Source organism: Nansenia antarctica (genome assembly GCF_963989245.1).
Source record: "Nansenia antarctica genome assembly, chromosome: 6".
Classification (NCBI taxonomy): Eukaryota; Metazoa; Chordata; class Actinopteri; order Argentiniformes; family Microstomatidae; genus Nansenia; species Nansenia antarctica.
The window spans coordinates 72996275-73013719 of NC_137676.1; the positions used below are offsets into that span (position 1 = coordinate 72996275).

At 47.0% G+C, this 17445-nt stretch overlaps 2 protein-coding genes across 2 annotated transcripts in view; one reads left to right on the forward strand and one right to left on the reverse strand.

Moving 5' to 3' along the window:
* The window catches only part of LOC308159531 (uncharacterized protein), a 30187-nt gene extending 27759 nt beyond the window's left edge, over positions 1-2428 (forward strand). Inside the window, exon 10 of the mRNA XM_080533337.1 lies at positions 1-2428. This exon is cut by the window's left edge and continues 249 nt beyond it. The gene's annotated coding sequence lies outside the window, so the exon portion shown is untranslated.
* On the reverse strand, positions 103-6881 carry tmem109 (transmembrane protein 109; the record flags this gene model as incomplete). The annotated part of the gene is made up of 4 exons (XM_080534870.1): positions 103-108; positions 3062-3390; positions 4929-5019; positions 6627-6881. 4 exons carry the CDS (start codon positions 6879-6881, stop codon positions 103-105), a joined length of 681 nt encoding a protein of 226 aa, XP_080390996.1.
* Between the last annotated feature and the right edge of the window lie 10564 nt (positions 6882-17445).

The window sequence follows — 17445 nt, forward strand, 5'->3', positions numbered from 1 at the left end:
TTCAGACGGTTGATCATTCGGAGGACAATACGAGGAAAGGAAGCCAAGTTGACCATATTTGGACGTGTAGGGCAGTCAGGTGACCTGTGCGTGAGCTCTGGTTTAGGTCTGAGTTAAGATTGGGGAAGACGCCCGGTGTGGGGAGGTAAATTAGGATGTGGCGGGTGAAGAAGAAGTGATCGTTTTTAAATGTGTAGCCTTACATTTTGTAACGTGTCTTTTTACAACCGCCGCCGCCGCCACAGGGCGACAGTATCAAACACTCCCAACTGCCGTTTCCGGGTGAAGCCCACCCGACCTCCTTTTAGCAAAAACAACACTCCTCATTCAACGAGGGGCCCCCCCCCCCCGTTTCCCTAAAGCTCCGTAGCTAACGTGGTACTTTTATTTCCCTCGCCAACCCGGCCTGACGACGGGGGAACGAAAAGGGTCCGACCGTTTGACTGCCAACCGTTGTTACGTCAACAACACCATCTTCTGTTATCACACAGCGGCGTGCGTCTGGGCCGTCCACGTCCAGGTACCACGTTAGCTAAGAAGCTTTTTTAATGCTACTGGACACAGCAGTTGAAAACACGTCACATTGACTAATCGTCCAATCAGATCACACCAGGTAAAACTCGCCATCGTCCAATCAGATCACACCAGGTAAAACCCGCCATCCAATCAGATCACACCAGGTAAAACCCGCCATCCACTCAGGACAGGCAGGAAGCTCTTTCTCCGGCCAGCGAGATAGCTTACTTCCTGTTGTATCAGTCACATGATCTGAACTGTATATACATATGATCACAAATGCCTTTTATGTACCAAAGTGTAGTTGTTTGTCGTTATGCATGGAGCGCATCGTACACTACTGTCATCTCAACAGGGTATGCGGAACGTCGTCGGAGTATAGTAAGTGTTTTTTCTGGCAGCTTAGAAAAGAGGAACTGTGGGGGGTGCTAATATCCGATACTATAATACAGGCCTACAGTACATATCACATTCTGGTTAGGAAATGAAACTCAAAGGAAGGCTACAGTAAAGTTTTAGGTAAAAAATTTAAATATATAAAAAATAAAATAAAAGATGAGAGTTCTGGTATTGTAATGTCTTCTAACACAGGGGTTCTCACACCTCTCCTCGGGGGGGACCCCCAGCCTCTCCTCGGGGGGGACCCCCAGCCTCTCCTCGGGGGGGACCCCCAGCCTCTCCACATATCTGATCTGTTCCACCACTGATTCAACTGATCAAGAACACATCATATCATCAAATCATCATTGGTACTTGATTAGTTGAATCAGGTGTGCTGGTGGTGGTGGTGGAACAGATCAAATATGTGGAGCTGGGGGTCCCCGAGGAGAGGTTTGAGAGGAACCACTGTTCTAACAACAACAACAAAAAACTAAAATAAAAAGATGAGAAGAGTTCTGGTATTGTAATGTCTCCTAACACACTGAATGTCTCCGGAGGTTTCCGAGACAGTGCCTGCACCTCTCTCGTCCGAGGCTTGGTTTACAGTAGGTGTGGTGACTCTCGCGGTCTTCTTTCTAGCATCGAAACATGACGCAAGCAAAAAAATTGGCACTTCTACCTCTCATTTCTTCGCTAATCACAGACAGTAGTTTCTCCCAGTACGACTGCAGTTACTCTTACTAACCTTTACGCTAGAATCAGGGCCGGTCCATTTAGGCATTTAGGTGCCCTAGGCGAGAGTATGATTTGATGCCCCCCTCTCCCCCAACCCCCACCACATTAAGCCACCAGTACTGCCTCATCACCACCCACACATTCAACAGTAAACATATGGACAACAATGGTTTCAAGACAAAAATAGACAGTGGGCTGAGACATATTTTCATAGAGACAAAATTATTGAAATGTAAAAAACATTTTTTTTTAAATGCCTAGTTGGCCTATGCCTAGGACCGGCCCTGGCTAGAATAATACAGCTGTTAACCACTACCGCGATCATGTTTTGTTTTGTGCGAGACTTGATAAACTGTACCTGTAATCCAGCGTATAACCCAGCTACCCCCCCATTTCTGCGTTACTTTCGTTGATTCACTCTCAAGACGATTGGTTTTTTAAAGTTCTTCCAGACGTTTTTATTTTTTTATTTTTTATTTTTAATCTTCTCACTGTGTGTAACCGCTGTGTGTCGCCCCAGCTCTGTCCTGTGTTTCACGCTTTATAAAGTAAATGTGAAAAAGCAAGCTGTCGGAAAATAGCAGTTATGTGCTCTTTGTTGTATTTAAGAACTGTGTGTTTTTGCGTTGTATGCCAAACATGAGGGTCAGAATGGAAGATCACTATTATATACATGAAGAATAGACGTGTGGAATGTTCCGTTTTCTTCTTCTTCTTCTTCTTCTTCTTCTGTCAATATTAATAGCATTTATAGTCTGTAGGACGTCGTACATATTCACCACAATAAAAGTGAGAGAAAAACCCTCATCTGTTTCCTGTCTGTTGTCTGTGTGACCGAAAGCAAAGATTCAAAAGTCGTTATTAACAAAAACCAAGTGCTTTTATTATTTACAGGTCAAGACAAAAACATTTTGTTGACAAACGTCTCCATTCATCCTCCCCCATCTCTCACTCCTCCTCCTCCTCCTCCCCCATCTCTCACTCCTCCTCCTCCTCCTCCATCCCTCACTCCTCCTCCTCCTCCTCCCCCATCTCTCACTCCTCCTCCTCCATCTCTCACTCCTCCTCCTCCTCCATCTCTCACTCCTCCTCCCCCATCTCTCACTCCTCCCCCATCTCTCACTCCTCCTTCCTCCTCCTCCCCCATCTCACACTCCTCCTCCATCCCTCACTCCTCCTCCTTCCTCCTCCCCTCACTCCTCCTTCCTCCCCCATCTCTCACTCCTCCTTCCTCCTCCCCTCACTCCTCCTCCTCCTCCTCCCCCATCTCTCACTCCTCCTTCCTCCTCCTCCCCCATCTCACACTCCTCCTCCATCCCTCACTCCTCCTCCTCCCCTCACTCCTCCTTCCTCCTCCTCCCCCATCTCTCACTCCTCCTTCCTCCTCCCCTCACTCCTCCTTCCTCCTCCTTCGCTCCATCTCTCTCACGCGCCGCTCCAGCTCCCCCACCTGCTCCTCCAGGTGTTTACTCCTGTCAGCTCCGGCGCCGGAGCCTCCGACGCCCAATAGGACGCAGAGGCACACCAGGCCGGCCAATCGGAGCGCGGTGGTCTCTGTCCCGGCGCCGCGGTCGTTCAGGATGAGGCCGAACAGCCCCAGAGCCACGCCCAGCTTCAGCAGGCCCAGGACCCGCCTCAGAGTGGTCGCCACCAATCGGAAGGCCAGGGACAGCAGCCAGTAGCCAATCAGGGCCAGCAGAACCCACTGGCCGATGTAGACCACGCCCTCGGGGGTGAAGCTGCTGAAGGGCGTCTCAACTGAGAGAGAGAGACAGAGAGAGACACACAGAGAGAGAGAGAGACACAGACACAGAGAGAGAGACACACACACAGAGAGAGAGAGAGACACAGACACAGAGAGACACACACAGAGAGAGAGAGAGACACACAGAGAGAGAGAGACGGAGAGAGAGAGAGAGAGGCGCACCACCCCCACACACGCTATTAGATTACAAGGCTCTGCTCCAGCACTTCAAAGTCCTCCTCTAAAGTCCTCCATTTTCCTCCACGTCCCCTTCAGAGTCAAGAGCACTCTGAATGAGAATGGATTAGAATGGAGAGGTGCAGGCAACGTGGATACTGTCTGTTCTACTTCACTTTATACATTCTTTCTTTCTTAACTAGTTTTTTTTATTTTATTTTTATTGATTTGACACGAGGACATAAAACAGGATGTTGGAATGACCGGGTTCACTGTAAACTTTCAATAGTTACACTACACAGACACACACACACACAGACACACACACACACACAGACACACACACACAGGCTAGAATACAATACAACCCTGTTGGCATTTTATCAACAATGTGGTGCAACAGGTTCTCTCTGACTCTCTCCTCTCAGACTAATTCAGGGAGTGGCGTGTGTGTGTGTGTGTGTGTGTGTATGTGAGTGTGAGTGTAAATGTGTGTGTGTGTGTGTGTGTGTGTGTGTGTGTGTGTGTGTGTGTGTGTGTGGCCGGGAGTGCTTCCCAGGGGTTGTATTGTACACTGGTGGGTGTGGATCACGGATTAAAAAAAAAAAAGAAATCCGGGAACCGTTTTCATCGGGGGGAGGGGAGGGGCGGGGGGGGTCGAGGGCTAGCAGCTCTGAAATAGAAGTCGGGGGTGTGCTTGTGTGTGTGTGTGTGTACATGTGTGTGTGTGTGTGTGTGTGTGTACATGTGTGTGTGTGTACATGTGTGTGTGTGTACATGTGTGTGTGTGTGTATGTGTGTACGTGTGTGTGTGTGTGTGTGTGTGTGTGTGTGTGTGTGTGTGTACGAGCCTACAGCAGCGGGGTGTCAGTGACAGATGCTCACTAAACGGCTCTAAACAACGTTAGAGATCTCTTATGTTGTTATGAGACGTCTAAAAATATTCTCGGTTCGTTATGAAGCTGTGGCGGACCAAATTAGGTAATTTAACGGTAAACACTGACCACATTATGTCGGTCGCCACACTGGCTTCTCTTGTGTGTTGATGTGCCTACAAGAAGCACCTCGATATGAAAGAGTAGTCTGTCATTACGCTGTTACAGATATGAAAGAGTAGCCTGTCACTACGCTGTTACAGATATGAAAGAGTAGCCTGTCACTACGCTGTTACAGATATGAAAGAGTAGCCTGTCACTACGCTGTTACAGTCCAGTTGATTGCTTTTGATTATTTTCGAGGGACGGGGGGGGGTTGGTGGGGATGGATGGATGGATCTATCTGTCTATCTATCTGTCTGTCTGTCTATGTATCTATCTATCTATCTATCTGCACCTGATATGTCTTGCTGTGTATAGCGTCTTTCAATCCTCTTTACCATCAATCCCAGCAGCCCCTAGGATGGGGGCGAGGTACCCCGAGACAGCATTCAGTCCCCGGGCCGTTGCTTCCGCCACATAGCTGACGACCTGGAGGAAACACTGACACAGACAGAAAAAGAGATATAGGCTACTGGATGAACGGCTGGGTTAGATCACCTCTGTATGCAGGGTATATACAGGAATCTGGAGGTTAATTTGAAAGTGACAGTTGGATCTAAGTGACAGTTGGATCTAAGTGACAGTTGACACTAGAACAGCCGTGTCTATGTTACCTACTCAGGGTATATACAGGAATCTTGAGGTTAATTTCAATGCCTTTCTAAGACTTTTTAAAGACCTTGTCAATATTTTTCCAGACCTCACCGCCACTTGGAGCTGTAACCGTTGACATCAGTGACACCTTTTACTTAACAGTTTTAGTTTGCAATAGACTACTAGACCACTATCATACAACAGAATTTCCGGTTCATCTTTGTTTTTTGATAAAACTAATAAATTCACGAACTTTTACTCAAAGTTTTTAGGACTCAAACTCTTTGGACAGAGTCTAATTCAGAAAAATACCTATGAAATTCAAGACCTCATAAAATCGTGATAAGACTTTTTAATAGTCTTGATTTTCCCAAAATTGATTTATCAACTTGTAATACTTTTCAAGACACCGCGGATACCCTGGTATGGTTAAATCATACAACTATGGAATGGAATGGAATGGACTTTATTTGTCATTGCTACAGTACAGGTACCAAACAACGAAATTTAGGAGGGGTGGCTCCCCTGGTGTTAGGAAAGGGAAAGAAAAAAAACACATTTTAGAAAAAGCATAAATGCATAAAATCACAAGAAGGTAAGGAGCTGGTTTACATCAATAAAGGCTATGTACACAATCCACTGTACTATACTGCACAGATAGTCAACTAGGGTTGTCATATTGCACAAAGAGTATTTTTTCACATTATTTTAAAGTGTCACAGTTTGCAGGCTTGAAAATGTACATGTTTGTGCCTCAGCACTAGCTGCCATACAATCCGTCCGGACTGTCCTGGGCCCAGAACTTAGGCCTTTTCTGTGTTCAGGGCCTTGACGGCCCTGTGGTAGAAGCAGTCCTTCAGTCTGTTTGTCTTAGCGGCCGGGGTCCTGTACCTCCTGTTCGAGGGCAGCTTGACAAAGTGTACGTGCCCAGGGTGGGTCGGGTCCCTGGAGATCTTGGAGGCCCTCCTGAGACAGCGTGTATAGATCAGTTCTCCATTAGGCCAAGACATGAGTCTTGTCATATTGAGGCTGCACACAGCAGCTGGCTGTCACCGTGACCTGCTGACACGTGACCTGCTGACAGGTGACCTGCTGACACGAGGCCTCTTGGATGAAGAAACCCAGGGGTGCGTTCGTAACTTCGCTCGGAGAGCGCCGGAGCGCACACTGGGTTATTTATTTAGTGTTGTTTCAATATTAAGAATGAAAAATGATTAGTACTGTGGATACTGTCTGTAATGTATGTATTAATTAATTGGATTTTATAATCTAAGTATTAATTGTTCTCACTTGAAAGTGACGGATAGGACATGATACGTTTAGGCTTCATCCTACTCCCTTTCCAACAGTGATAGGCCTGTACTCTTCGTATTAGTTATTTGTTCTTTATCATGTTCGAAATCAAAAGAGATTCATCCATCCAACCCAACCCCGGAGCTCACCTGCCGCGTCAACCCAACCCCGGAGCTCACCTGCCGCGTCGCTTCCGCCGTCTCCGCCCCGACCAGGTCCACCAGGTTCCCCCGAGCCTCCTCACACCAGTCTGCCAGCCTCTGCATCACCCCAGACGGCTTCTCAGACGACTGATCACCGGCAGCAGACATGACCACGGTGTCCAGCCCGCACAGCACCCACACGACCACCACACAGTTCCTCTTTATCTTAGGCGGGTCACCCAGAGTCGAGCGGCTGGACATGTTAACTAGTTGAAGAGCGGACAGAGACATGTTAACTAGTTGAAGAGCGGACAGAGACATGTTAACTAGTTGAAGAGACAGAGACATGTTAACTAGTTGAAGAGACAGAGACATGTTAACTAGTTGAAGAGCGCACAGAGACATGTTAACTAGTTGAAGAGCGGACAGAGACAGTCTCATGTTAACTAGTTGAAGAGCGGACAGAGACAGTCTCATGTTAACTAGTTGAAGAGCGGACAGAGACATGTTAACTAGTTGAAGAGACAGAGACAGAGACAGAGACAGAGAGACAGAGTGACAGAGACAGAGACAGAGAGACAGAGAGACAGAGACAGAGACAGAGACAGAGAGAGACAGAGAGAGAGACAGAGACAGAGAGAGAGACAGAGACAGAGAGAGACAGAGACAGAGAGAGAGACAGAGACAGAGAGAGACAGAGACAGAGACAGAGAGAGACAGAGACAGAGAGAGACAGACAGAGAGACAGAGAGAGACAGAGAGAGAGACAGAGAGAGAGAGACAGAGACAGACAGAGACAGAGACAGAGACAGAGAGACAGAGAGAGAGAGAGACAGAGAGAGAGAGACAGAGACAGACAGAGACAGAGACAGAGAGACAGAGACAGAGACAGAGAGAGAGAGAGACAGAGACAGAGAGAGAGACAGAGACAGTCTCATGGAACCACGGGATGGACTGTCTGCTACAATGAAGCCAGATTCTATTCTGACTCCAACATCAACAAGGAAAACACACTCACAGATACTTAACAGAAAGTAGAACCACACGAACGCATAGGTCTCTCTCTTTGCGTTACTCTTCTCTGTACAGTTTGCGGTTTTAGATGAGATGTTGCCTAGATGGGAATTCGCGAAAAGTACATACGCCGACAAAGTTTTTCCATTTCCAAAAAAGAATTGTGCCAAGCCAATGCCCATCCAGACTTCACCCACCTCCCTCAGTCATGCTGTGTAGAGAGGTGCACGGCTGCCACCTACTGGCTTGGAGCCGGCAGTTATCTTCTGGACTAAGAACATTTCCCTCAGGCAAGGAACATAAGAGGAAGACATTACTTTATTTTTAGTTTTTTTTCTTCTTCTGAGTGGGGCAGTCCCACTCATATTTTTCATTTGTATTGGACAGACACACACAGTGAAGACCGACAGGAAAGTAAAGAGAAGAAGGGAGGGCATGTCAGCAGGGCATGGGCCGGATTCTAACCCCCTTCTGACCACCCCAGGCCTTGGTGCTAGACCACTGGACCACCCCAGGCCGTGGTGCTAGACCACTGGACCACCCCAGGCCACGGTGCTAGACCACTGGACCACCCCAGGCCATGGTGCTAGACCACTGGACCACCCCAGGCCATGGTACCAGACCACTGGACCACCCCAGGCCATGGTGCTAGACCACTGGACCACCCCAGGCCACAGACATTTTAAAGACTTTCTTAAAGCATAAGTACCGTACACCAAAGATGACTTCCAAAGTCCATTTATTATGTTATTATTTATTAAACAATAGAGCCACAACAACATCCTGGAAGTTAAATGAAGAGTGAAGAGAGGGGACTGTCAGCAGAGGAAAACTACACCTAAAAACTACAACAACAACAACAACAACACCTCACAAGTCAGACCCGATGTGGTGCATCAGTGGTGCGGTGGACAGAACAAGTACTGGTACGTGTCAGAGCTTTCCCTCACTTCTTGTTCTTCTGGGCTTGCGTTGCCATGTTGGCTAGGTAGGCCTGCTTGGTGGTGAGCTGCTCTGTGAAGTGGGGGTGGAACAGACGCGTGATGGCCGACAGGTTGCTCCTCCGGGCCTCGTCCAGCGCAGACCGGCCCCAGACGTCAACGTCCTGGCAGGAGCAGAGGTGAGAGGTCAGGAGGACAGGAGGACAGGAGGACAGGAGGAGAGGAGGAGAGGTGAGAGGTCAGGAGGACAGGAGGAGAGGTCAGGAGGACAGGAGGACAGGAGGAGAGGTGAGAGGTCAGGAGGTGAGAGGACAGGAGCAGAGGAGGAGAGGTGAGAGGTGAGAGGTCAGGAGGACAGGAGGAGAGGTCAGGAGGACAGGAGGACAGGAGGAGAGGTCAGGAGGACAGGAGCAGAGGAGGAGTGGTCAGGAGGACAGGAGCAGAGGTGAGAGGTCAGGAGGTGAGAGGACAGGAGGAGAGGTCAGGAGGAGAGGTCAGGAGGACAGGAGCAGAGGGTGAGAGGTGAGAGGTCAGGAGCAGAGGAGCAGAGGAGGAGAGGAGGAGAGGAGGAGAGGTCAGGAGGACAGGAGCAGAGGGTGAGAGGTGAGAGGTGAGAGGTCAGGAGCAGAGGGTGAGAGGTGAGAGGTCAGGAGCAGAGGAGCAGAGGAGGAGAGGAGGAGAGGTGAGAGGACAGGAGGTGAGAGGTGAGGTGAATACAGTGGGGAGTACCAGGGGAGTGTCCTTAGTGTTCTTACCAGGGGAGTGTCCTTAGTGTTCTTACCAGGGGAGTGTTCTTACCAGGGGAGTGTCCTTAGTGTTCTTACCAGGGGAGTGTCCTTAGTGTTCTTACCAGGGGAGTGTCCTTACCAGGGGAGTGTCCTTACCAGGGGAGTGTCCTTACCAGGGGAGTGTCCTTACCAGGGGAGTGTCCTTACCAGGGGAGTGTCCTTACCAGGGGAGTGTCCTTACCAGGGGAGTGTCCTTAGTGTTCTTACCAGGGGAGTGTCCTTACCAGGGGAGTGTCCTTAGTGTTCTTACCAGGGGAGTGTCCTTACCAGGGGAGTGTCCTTACCAGGGGAGTGTCCTTACCAGGGGAGTGTCCTTAGTGTTCTTACCAGGGGAGTGTCCTTACCAGGGGAGTGGCTCCGTAGCCTAGCAGCCTCTGCACCATCAGCGTGTCCCTGTTCCTGACGGCCAGGTGCATGGCGCTGCGGCCGCAGTAGTCCTGCATGTCCAGGTCCACCCCAGCCAGAGCCCAGCCATGCAGCAGCTGGTGGTCCTGACTGGCCACCGCTCTGGAGGAGGGGAGAGAGGGAGGGAGGAGGGGAGGGGAGGGAGAGAGGGAGGAGGGGAGGGTAGGGGAGAGGGAGGGAGGAGGAGGGGAGAGGGAGGGAAGAGGGGAGGGAGGGAGGAGGAGGGGAGGGGAGGGGAGGGAGAGGGAGGGGAGGGGAGAGGGAGGAGGGGAGAGAGGGAGAGGGAGGGGAGGGGAGAGGGAGGAGGGGAGAGAGGGAGAGGAGGGGAGAGAGAGAGGGAGGAGGGGAGGGGAGAGAGGGAGGAGGGGAGGGAGAGGGAGGGGAGGGAGGGAGAAGGGGAGAGGGAGGAGGGGAGAGAGGGAAGAGGGGAGAAAGAGAGGAGGTTAATAACAGAGAGGACAGAGGGAGGAGAAGAGAGGAGAGTAGAGGGATGAGAAAAGAGAGTGAGAGTTTAATAAAAGAGTAAAGAGAGATGAGGAGGGAGGAGAGTAGAGGGAGGAGAAGAGAGGAGTTTAATAAGAGAGAGTAAAGAGGGATGAGAAGAGGAGTGTAAAGAGGGATGAGGAGGGAGGAGAGTAGAGAGGGATGAGGAGGGAGGAGAGTAGAGGGATGAGGAGGGAGGAGAGTAAAGAGGGATGAGGAGGGAGGAGAGTAGAGGGATGAGGAGGGAGGAGAGTAGAGGGATGAGGAGAGTAAAGAGGGATGAGGAGGGAGGAGAGTAGAGGGAGGAGGAGGGAGGAGAGTAGAGGGATGAGGAGGGAGGAGAGTAGAGGGATGAGGAGGGAGGAGAGTAGAGGGATGAGGAGGGAGGAGAGTAGAGGGATGAGGAGGGAGGAGAGGAAAGAGGGATGAGGAGGGAGGAGAGTAGAGGGATGAGGAGGGAGGAGAGTAGAGGGATGAGGAGGGAGGAGAGTAGAGGGATGAGGAGGGAGGAGAGTAGAGGGATGAGGAGAGTAGAGGGATGAGGAGGGAGGAGAGTAGAGGGATGAGGAGGGAGGAGAGTAGAGGGATGAGGAGGGAGGAGAGTAGAGGGATGAGGAGGGAGGAGAGTAGAGGGATGAGGAGGGAGGAGAGGAAAGGGATGAGGAGGGAGGAGAGTAGAGGGAGGGTCTCACTGCAGGAGGTCCATAGCGATCCTCACAGGCAGCATGGACAGAGAAGAGCCTTTCATCCTCAGGAACTTGATGACATCATAATGCCTGAGACACAGAGAGTCGATGACATCATAATGCCTGAGACACAGAGAGTCGATGACATCATAATGCCTGAGACACAGAGAGTCGATGACATCATAATGCCTGAGACACAGAGAGTCGATGACATCATAATGCCTGAGACACAGAGAGTCGATGACATCATAATGCCTGAGACACAGAGAGTCGATGATATCATAATGCCTGAGACACAGAGAGTCGATGACATCATAATGCCTGAGACACAGAGAGTTGATGACATCATAATGCCTGAGACACAGAGAGTCGATGACATCATAATGCCTGAGACACAGAGAGTCGATGACATCATAATGCCTGAGACACAGAGAGTTGATGACATCATAATGCCTGAGACACAGAGAGTCGATGACATCATAATGCCTGAGACAGAGAGTTGATGACATCATAATGCCTGAGACACAGAGAGTTGATGACATCATAATGCCTGAGACACAGAGAGGGTGTTACTAGAGTACCTGTGGGTTCTGATAATAATAATAATAATAATAATAATAATAATAACTTTATTTGTATAGCGCTTTTCCTGCAAACGTTGCAGCTCACAGTGCTTTAAACATTATGGGCCGGTTTCAGAGACAAGGCTTAAGCCTAGTCCTGGACTAAATCACACTTTCAATGTAAAATCTCCATTGAAGATGTTTTTTAGTCTAGGATTAGGCTTAAGCCTTGTCTGTGAAACCGGCCCTAAATAATCTTAATTTAATTATTTAGTCATTTAAAGGCAATATTAAAAAGATGAGGTTTTTAGTCTTGACTTGAACATATGTGCTGAGGTTGCCTCCCTAATGATGGCGGTGTCAGGGCAAAAACTGCCATGGCCACTGCCAACGGCCGTTGCTCAGGATATTATTAAATTATCCGCACACTATTTGGCAGCTGGACAGTTTTTGCCATGACACCACCATCATATATGTGACACGTTCTAATGCTTTGGTCCGCATATCGTGATCTGAGATTTTCTTGCGAGAAATCCATTGCATTATTTTGGCTCGACTAGCGAGTTTGTGTTGTGATTTTCAACAACGTTGAAAAGTGTTTCCGTGATTCAAAAATAAAAGTCTGAACATTTTGATTGGTTGCCGACTTGTTCCCCCCTTTCACCAGCCGCTGTCACAAATATCCTCAAAACAGTAGACAAAGCTTTCTCACACTACAGCGTGATACACAAAAACACACTAAACATACACAAAAACACGCTAAACATACACTAAAACACGCTAAAAAACCGCCAAAGCGTTTCACTGTGTCAATTACAACTGTATGTATGCATGCGACACCTTGTGTGTGACAAATGAAATCTGACTCGATTTAATAACAACTAACAACGTTGCTATGACGACGCAGAGGGCAGTACGGTAGCTAGGCGACCTGTTGAGGACGGCCAGGCGCAGGGGTGTGTTCCCAAAGCGGTCTTTGAGCTGGTGGGACGCCCCCTTGGCCAGCAGGTACTTCACCATGTCCAGGTTACCCAGCTCACACGCCTTCAGGAGGGGCTTGGTGCCGTCATAGTCTCCACAGTTCACATCCATCTGTGTGTGTGTGTGTGTGTGTGTGTGTGTGTGAGGGAGAGGGTGAGGGAGAGGGTGAGGGAGAGGGAGAGGGAGAGGGAGAGGGAGAGGGAGAGGGAGAGGGAGAGGGAGAGGGAGAGGGAGAGTGTGTAAGGGAGAGAGAGAGAATGTGGCGTTGAGTGTCAGGGGGAGAGACAGTGACAGACAGGCAGGCAGGCAGACAGCCACAGACAGACAGACAGCCACAGACAGACAGACAGACAGACATTTGAGAGATCAGACCTCCTTCCAAAACCACAGGCCTAGGGCTATTTTACTGGTTCCTTATTAAGACTAAAATTAATCTTCAATGGAGATTTACTAAACCAAAACTAGATCTGTGTCTGCCAATCAAATCTATTGATTGATTGATTGAAAACTTTATTAGAAGATTTGCAGAAGTAGGTACATGAAAGTACATATTACATACAAGGTCAACTAACAGGATAAAAACCCAAGAAAGCCACTGGCTTATTTCAATTGGGGTCCTTGATTCTCAATTCATCGTTACATGTAAGGCAGACAAAAAAACTAGTGCTATCTACTATCACAATCATCACACAAGCCTGCTGTTAGCAGCCTTACCTGGTTCCCAGGCCTGCTGTTAGCAGCCTTACCTGGTTCATAGGCCTGCTGTTAGCAGCCTTACCTGGTTCATAGGCCTGCTGTTAGCAGCCTTACCTGGTTCATAGGCCTGCTGTTAGCAGCCTTACCTGGTTCATAGGCCTGCTGTTAGCAGCCGTACCTGGTTCATAGGCCTGCTGTTAGCAGTCTTACCTGGTTCATAGGCCTGCTGTTAGCAGCCTTACCTGGTTCCTAGGCCTGCTGTTAGCAGCCTTACCTGGTTCATAGGCCTGCTGTTAGCAGCCGTACCTGGTTCAGGATCTCCTGCAGTGACAGGAAGTCGTTGCTTTCCACGGCTCCGTTGGCGAAGGAAGGGAGCAGTTCTAACATAAGTCCCTTGCGCTCCTGAAAGACACAGAAATCACACATACTGTATTAGACACCTACTGTATTAAACACCTACTGTACGCGCTGTACAAAAAGCGCTGTACAAATAAAGTTATTATTATATTAATAAAAGGTTTTAGTTAGTGTCGATCTACAGCTATCACACTGGGTAGCCAACAGGGTCATATCCACTGCCTCCTATCCCGACTTGATCTCAAACTCTGATAACAATGTCATGAAGTTGACCCCTGCTGCCTTGCACGTGTTAGACTGTCGGCAGCACCGCTTCTTGCCTCTAAGTCCTTGTTCCTGAGCCAGTCCAGGTCCAACACTTTGCCAAGCCAGCGCAGGAACTTCTTGTCCCGTATGACGGGCCCTGCTATCACGACGGGGTCCAGGGTGAGAGCCTCTGCCTGGGGTTCCTTCATCACTATGACAGAGCGTGACGTTAAGAGTTATAATTATAAGGTTCTATCTCCATTTTTGTCAAAAATGAGTTTTTTACATAATCTGATCCATTAGGTGTTTATTAATGCCTGTGTGGTGTTATTATTTTTTGTTTTTAAATGTTGACATTTTTGAGTTAGTAATTCATAAAATACAAAGGTTCCATCTCTCAAAACATAATGGAATGTAAAAACTTTGATGCTCAATATCTCTGAACTGCCCTAGACGGAGATAGAACCTTATCATTCTAAACGGAGACAGAACCTTATCATTCTAAACAGAGATAGAACCTTATCATTCTAAACGGAGATAGAACCTTATCATTCTAAACGGAGACAGAACCTTATCATTCTAAACGGAGATATAACCTTATCATTCTAAACTCACGAGAGATAGCAGGCGGCAAGGCAAGGCAGGTTTATCTGTACAGCACATTTCATCCAACAGGGGCAGCTCAAAATGCTTTACATACATACATACATACATACATACATACATACATACATACATACATACATACATACATACATACATACATACATACATACACACATACACACATACATACATACATACATACATTCATACACACATACATACATACATACATACATACATACATACATACATACATACATACATACATACATTCATACACACACATACATACATACATACATACATACATACATACATACATACATACATACATACATACATACATACATACATACATACATACAGCATTAAACATAGCCTACAGCAAGAGGAGGATAGTTAGTACGAAAATAAACATGACAATGGATAACATTGAAAAAGCAAATATAAGAAGTAAATAGATCAAAACATTTAATAAGAGAAGAGTTAATCAACAATAAAAGACATTGATAGCAGAGTGTTTGTGTTTAATCATAACTGCTGCGAAACATGAAGGTTTTTTTATGCTTAGATGTAAACATGTTCAGATGTTTTAGATGTAAACATGTTCAGATGTTTTAGATGTAAACATGTTCAGGGAACATTAGAGAGCTAGCTAATGGTAGCTAGGCAACAACCGTTAGCTATATTAGCTATACCTAATAATCGCTGCCCTTTTACCTCCCTTTGCCAAACATGTAAAGTACATAATGGAATAACCAAACGTATGTGGGTCTCACCTGGTCTGTAGTTCACCTGGTCTGTAGTTCACCTGGTCTGTAGTTCACCTGGTCTGTAGTTCACCTGGTCTGTAGTTCACCTGGTCTGTAGTTCGTTAAGTGTTTCTGTGTTGCTTTGTTAAAACACGAGCTATAGGTTGATAGTCAGATGAAGAAGCCTGCTAGCTAACATGCTAGCTAACCTGCAGCAGCCGTTTGCAAATAAACCGTTTGGGGTTGCCAGGTGGGACCGACAGTTTCCAGCCTAAACCACATGGGTTGCCAGGTGGGACCGACAGTTTCCAGCCTAAACCACATGGGTTGCCAGGTGGGACCGACAGTTCCCAGCCTAAACCACATGGTTGCCAGGTGGGACCGATAGTTTCCAGCCTAAACCACATGGGTTGCCAGGTGGGACCGACAGTTTCCAGCCTAAACCACATGGCTGCTCTAGGAAGTGAACCTGACAATAAGCGGCCTGTAACCAGGACATTGATCACTCGTGGAAGGTTCTGGCAGTGGTTATGGAGCTGGAAGGTAGGCTTATGGAGCTATTTTAGTGCCATCAGAAATTCAATTGTATTTGACAGGTTGAATTGAATCTGAGCACAAACTGAATTGTATGTATATCATTTTGATTGATTGATTGAAAACTTTATTAGAAGGTTTGCAGAAGTAGGTACATGAAAGTACATATTACATACAAGGTCAACTAACAGGATAAAAACCCAAGAAAGCCACTGGCTTATTTCAATTGGGGTCCTTGATCATTGATCGGCAACGACACTATATAATAGTTTGCCTCTGGCCATCGGATTTGGCCTCCTAATATCTAAAAAGCACTACGGTTTTCTTATTTTATCGGATTAAAGTAGCAAAGACCAGAAATGTCCATTGACCGCCAGTCAAACTTCTCCACTTCTATCACCCAAAAAGGGGCGTGGACATGACGGGAGAGCAAAGTACCCGGATGCGTTGCTCTGATGAATTCGGATGGGAGGGATGGGAGTTAGAATCGGTGCTCTATTATTCTACCTAGCCCAGAGTCCCCGGATGAGTGCCTCTAAAACTGAATTGTATTTTGAGAAAAACTGAATTGTATTTTGAGTAAAACTGAATTGTATTTTGAGTAAAACTGAATTGTATTTTGAGAACTGAATTGTATTTTGAGAAAAACCGAATTGTATTTAGAGAAACTGAATTTGAAAACTGAATGAAAATAATGAAAACTGACTTGAATACAATTCAATCTGTCAAATTAAATTCAGTTTGTGCTCAGATTCAATTCAACCTGTCAAATACAAATCAGATCTGTGAAATACAATTCAATTTGTGCTCATATTCAATTCAATCTGTCAAATACAATTCCATTTCTGCTGGCACTAAATAGGCGGCGCATCCAGGATTTGATTTGATCAGTGTTGAATACAAATCAAATAACAGCACAAACCAGCACATTATGTCCAGTGTTGAATTGATCACTTACTTCATCTGACACTTATTGCCTTATTTACTGGTGAGAGGAAGCAAGGAACACATTTAATAACAGTTCATATTTTTGGGCATTTAGCAGACGCCTTATTCCAAAGCGACTTACAATCAATACATTTTATTTGATATATGTATTTAGGTATATATATCATATATATGATACATATATGATACATTGATCTGTGGGGCTTGTATTCCCAGCACCACCAATACAGACAGCATGGTGATGGACCTGGATTTTAATTAATATATTGTAAAACTAATTTGTATTGTAATATGTTGCTTCTTTCTCTTTGGTTATGAATCAACGAACAGATATTGAGTTTTAAGACAATTTAATCAGTTACAGGCAGATATATACATTACGTCTGTTCCCCGTGGACCCTGGGCTGGAAGAGAACGCTCCCTCTCTCTCTCTCCCCGTTCCGCTCCAGAGGGGAGGGGCCAGCGTGTATGTGTGTCCCTGCCCAACCCCCAAAGGTCCCTGCTGGTCATCTGGTTGCCATAGAACCCTCATTGCTAGAGGGCATCATGTCCCTGCATGCCCCGGTATGTGTGTGTGTCTAAAACATACTACATATTCATACATAGATCATACATACTACAGAAATATACGACACATCCCCCCTCGGACCACCCAGAGGGTGTTCCGAAACTAAACTACCATAAAACAAAAACAAAAACACAAAACCCCACAAAACATCCCCAAAATTTTTTTTTTTTTTAAATAAAATTAAAAATTAAAAAATAAACAGCAACAGACAGAAAAACTACACCAACACACAACACAAGAAGCACAATAACACAGAC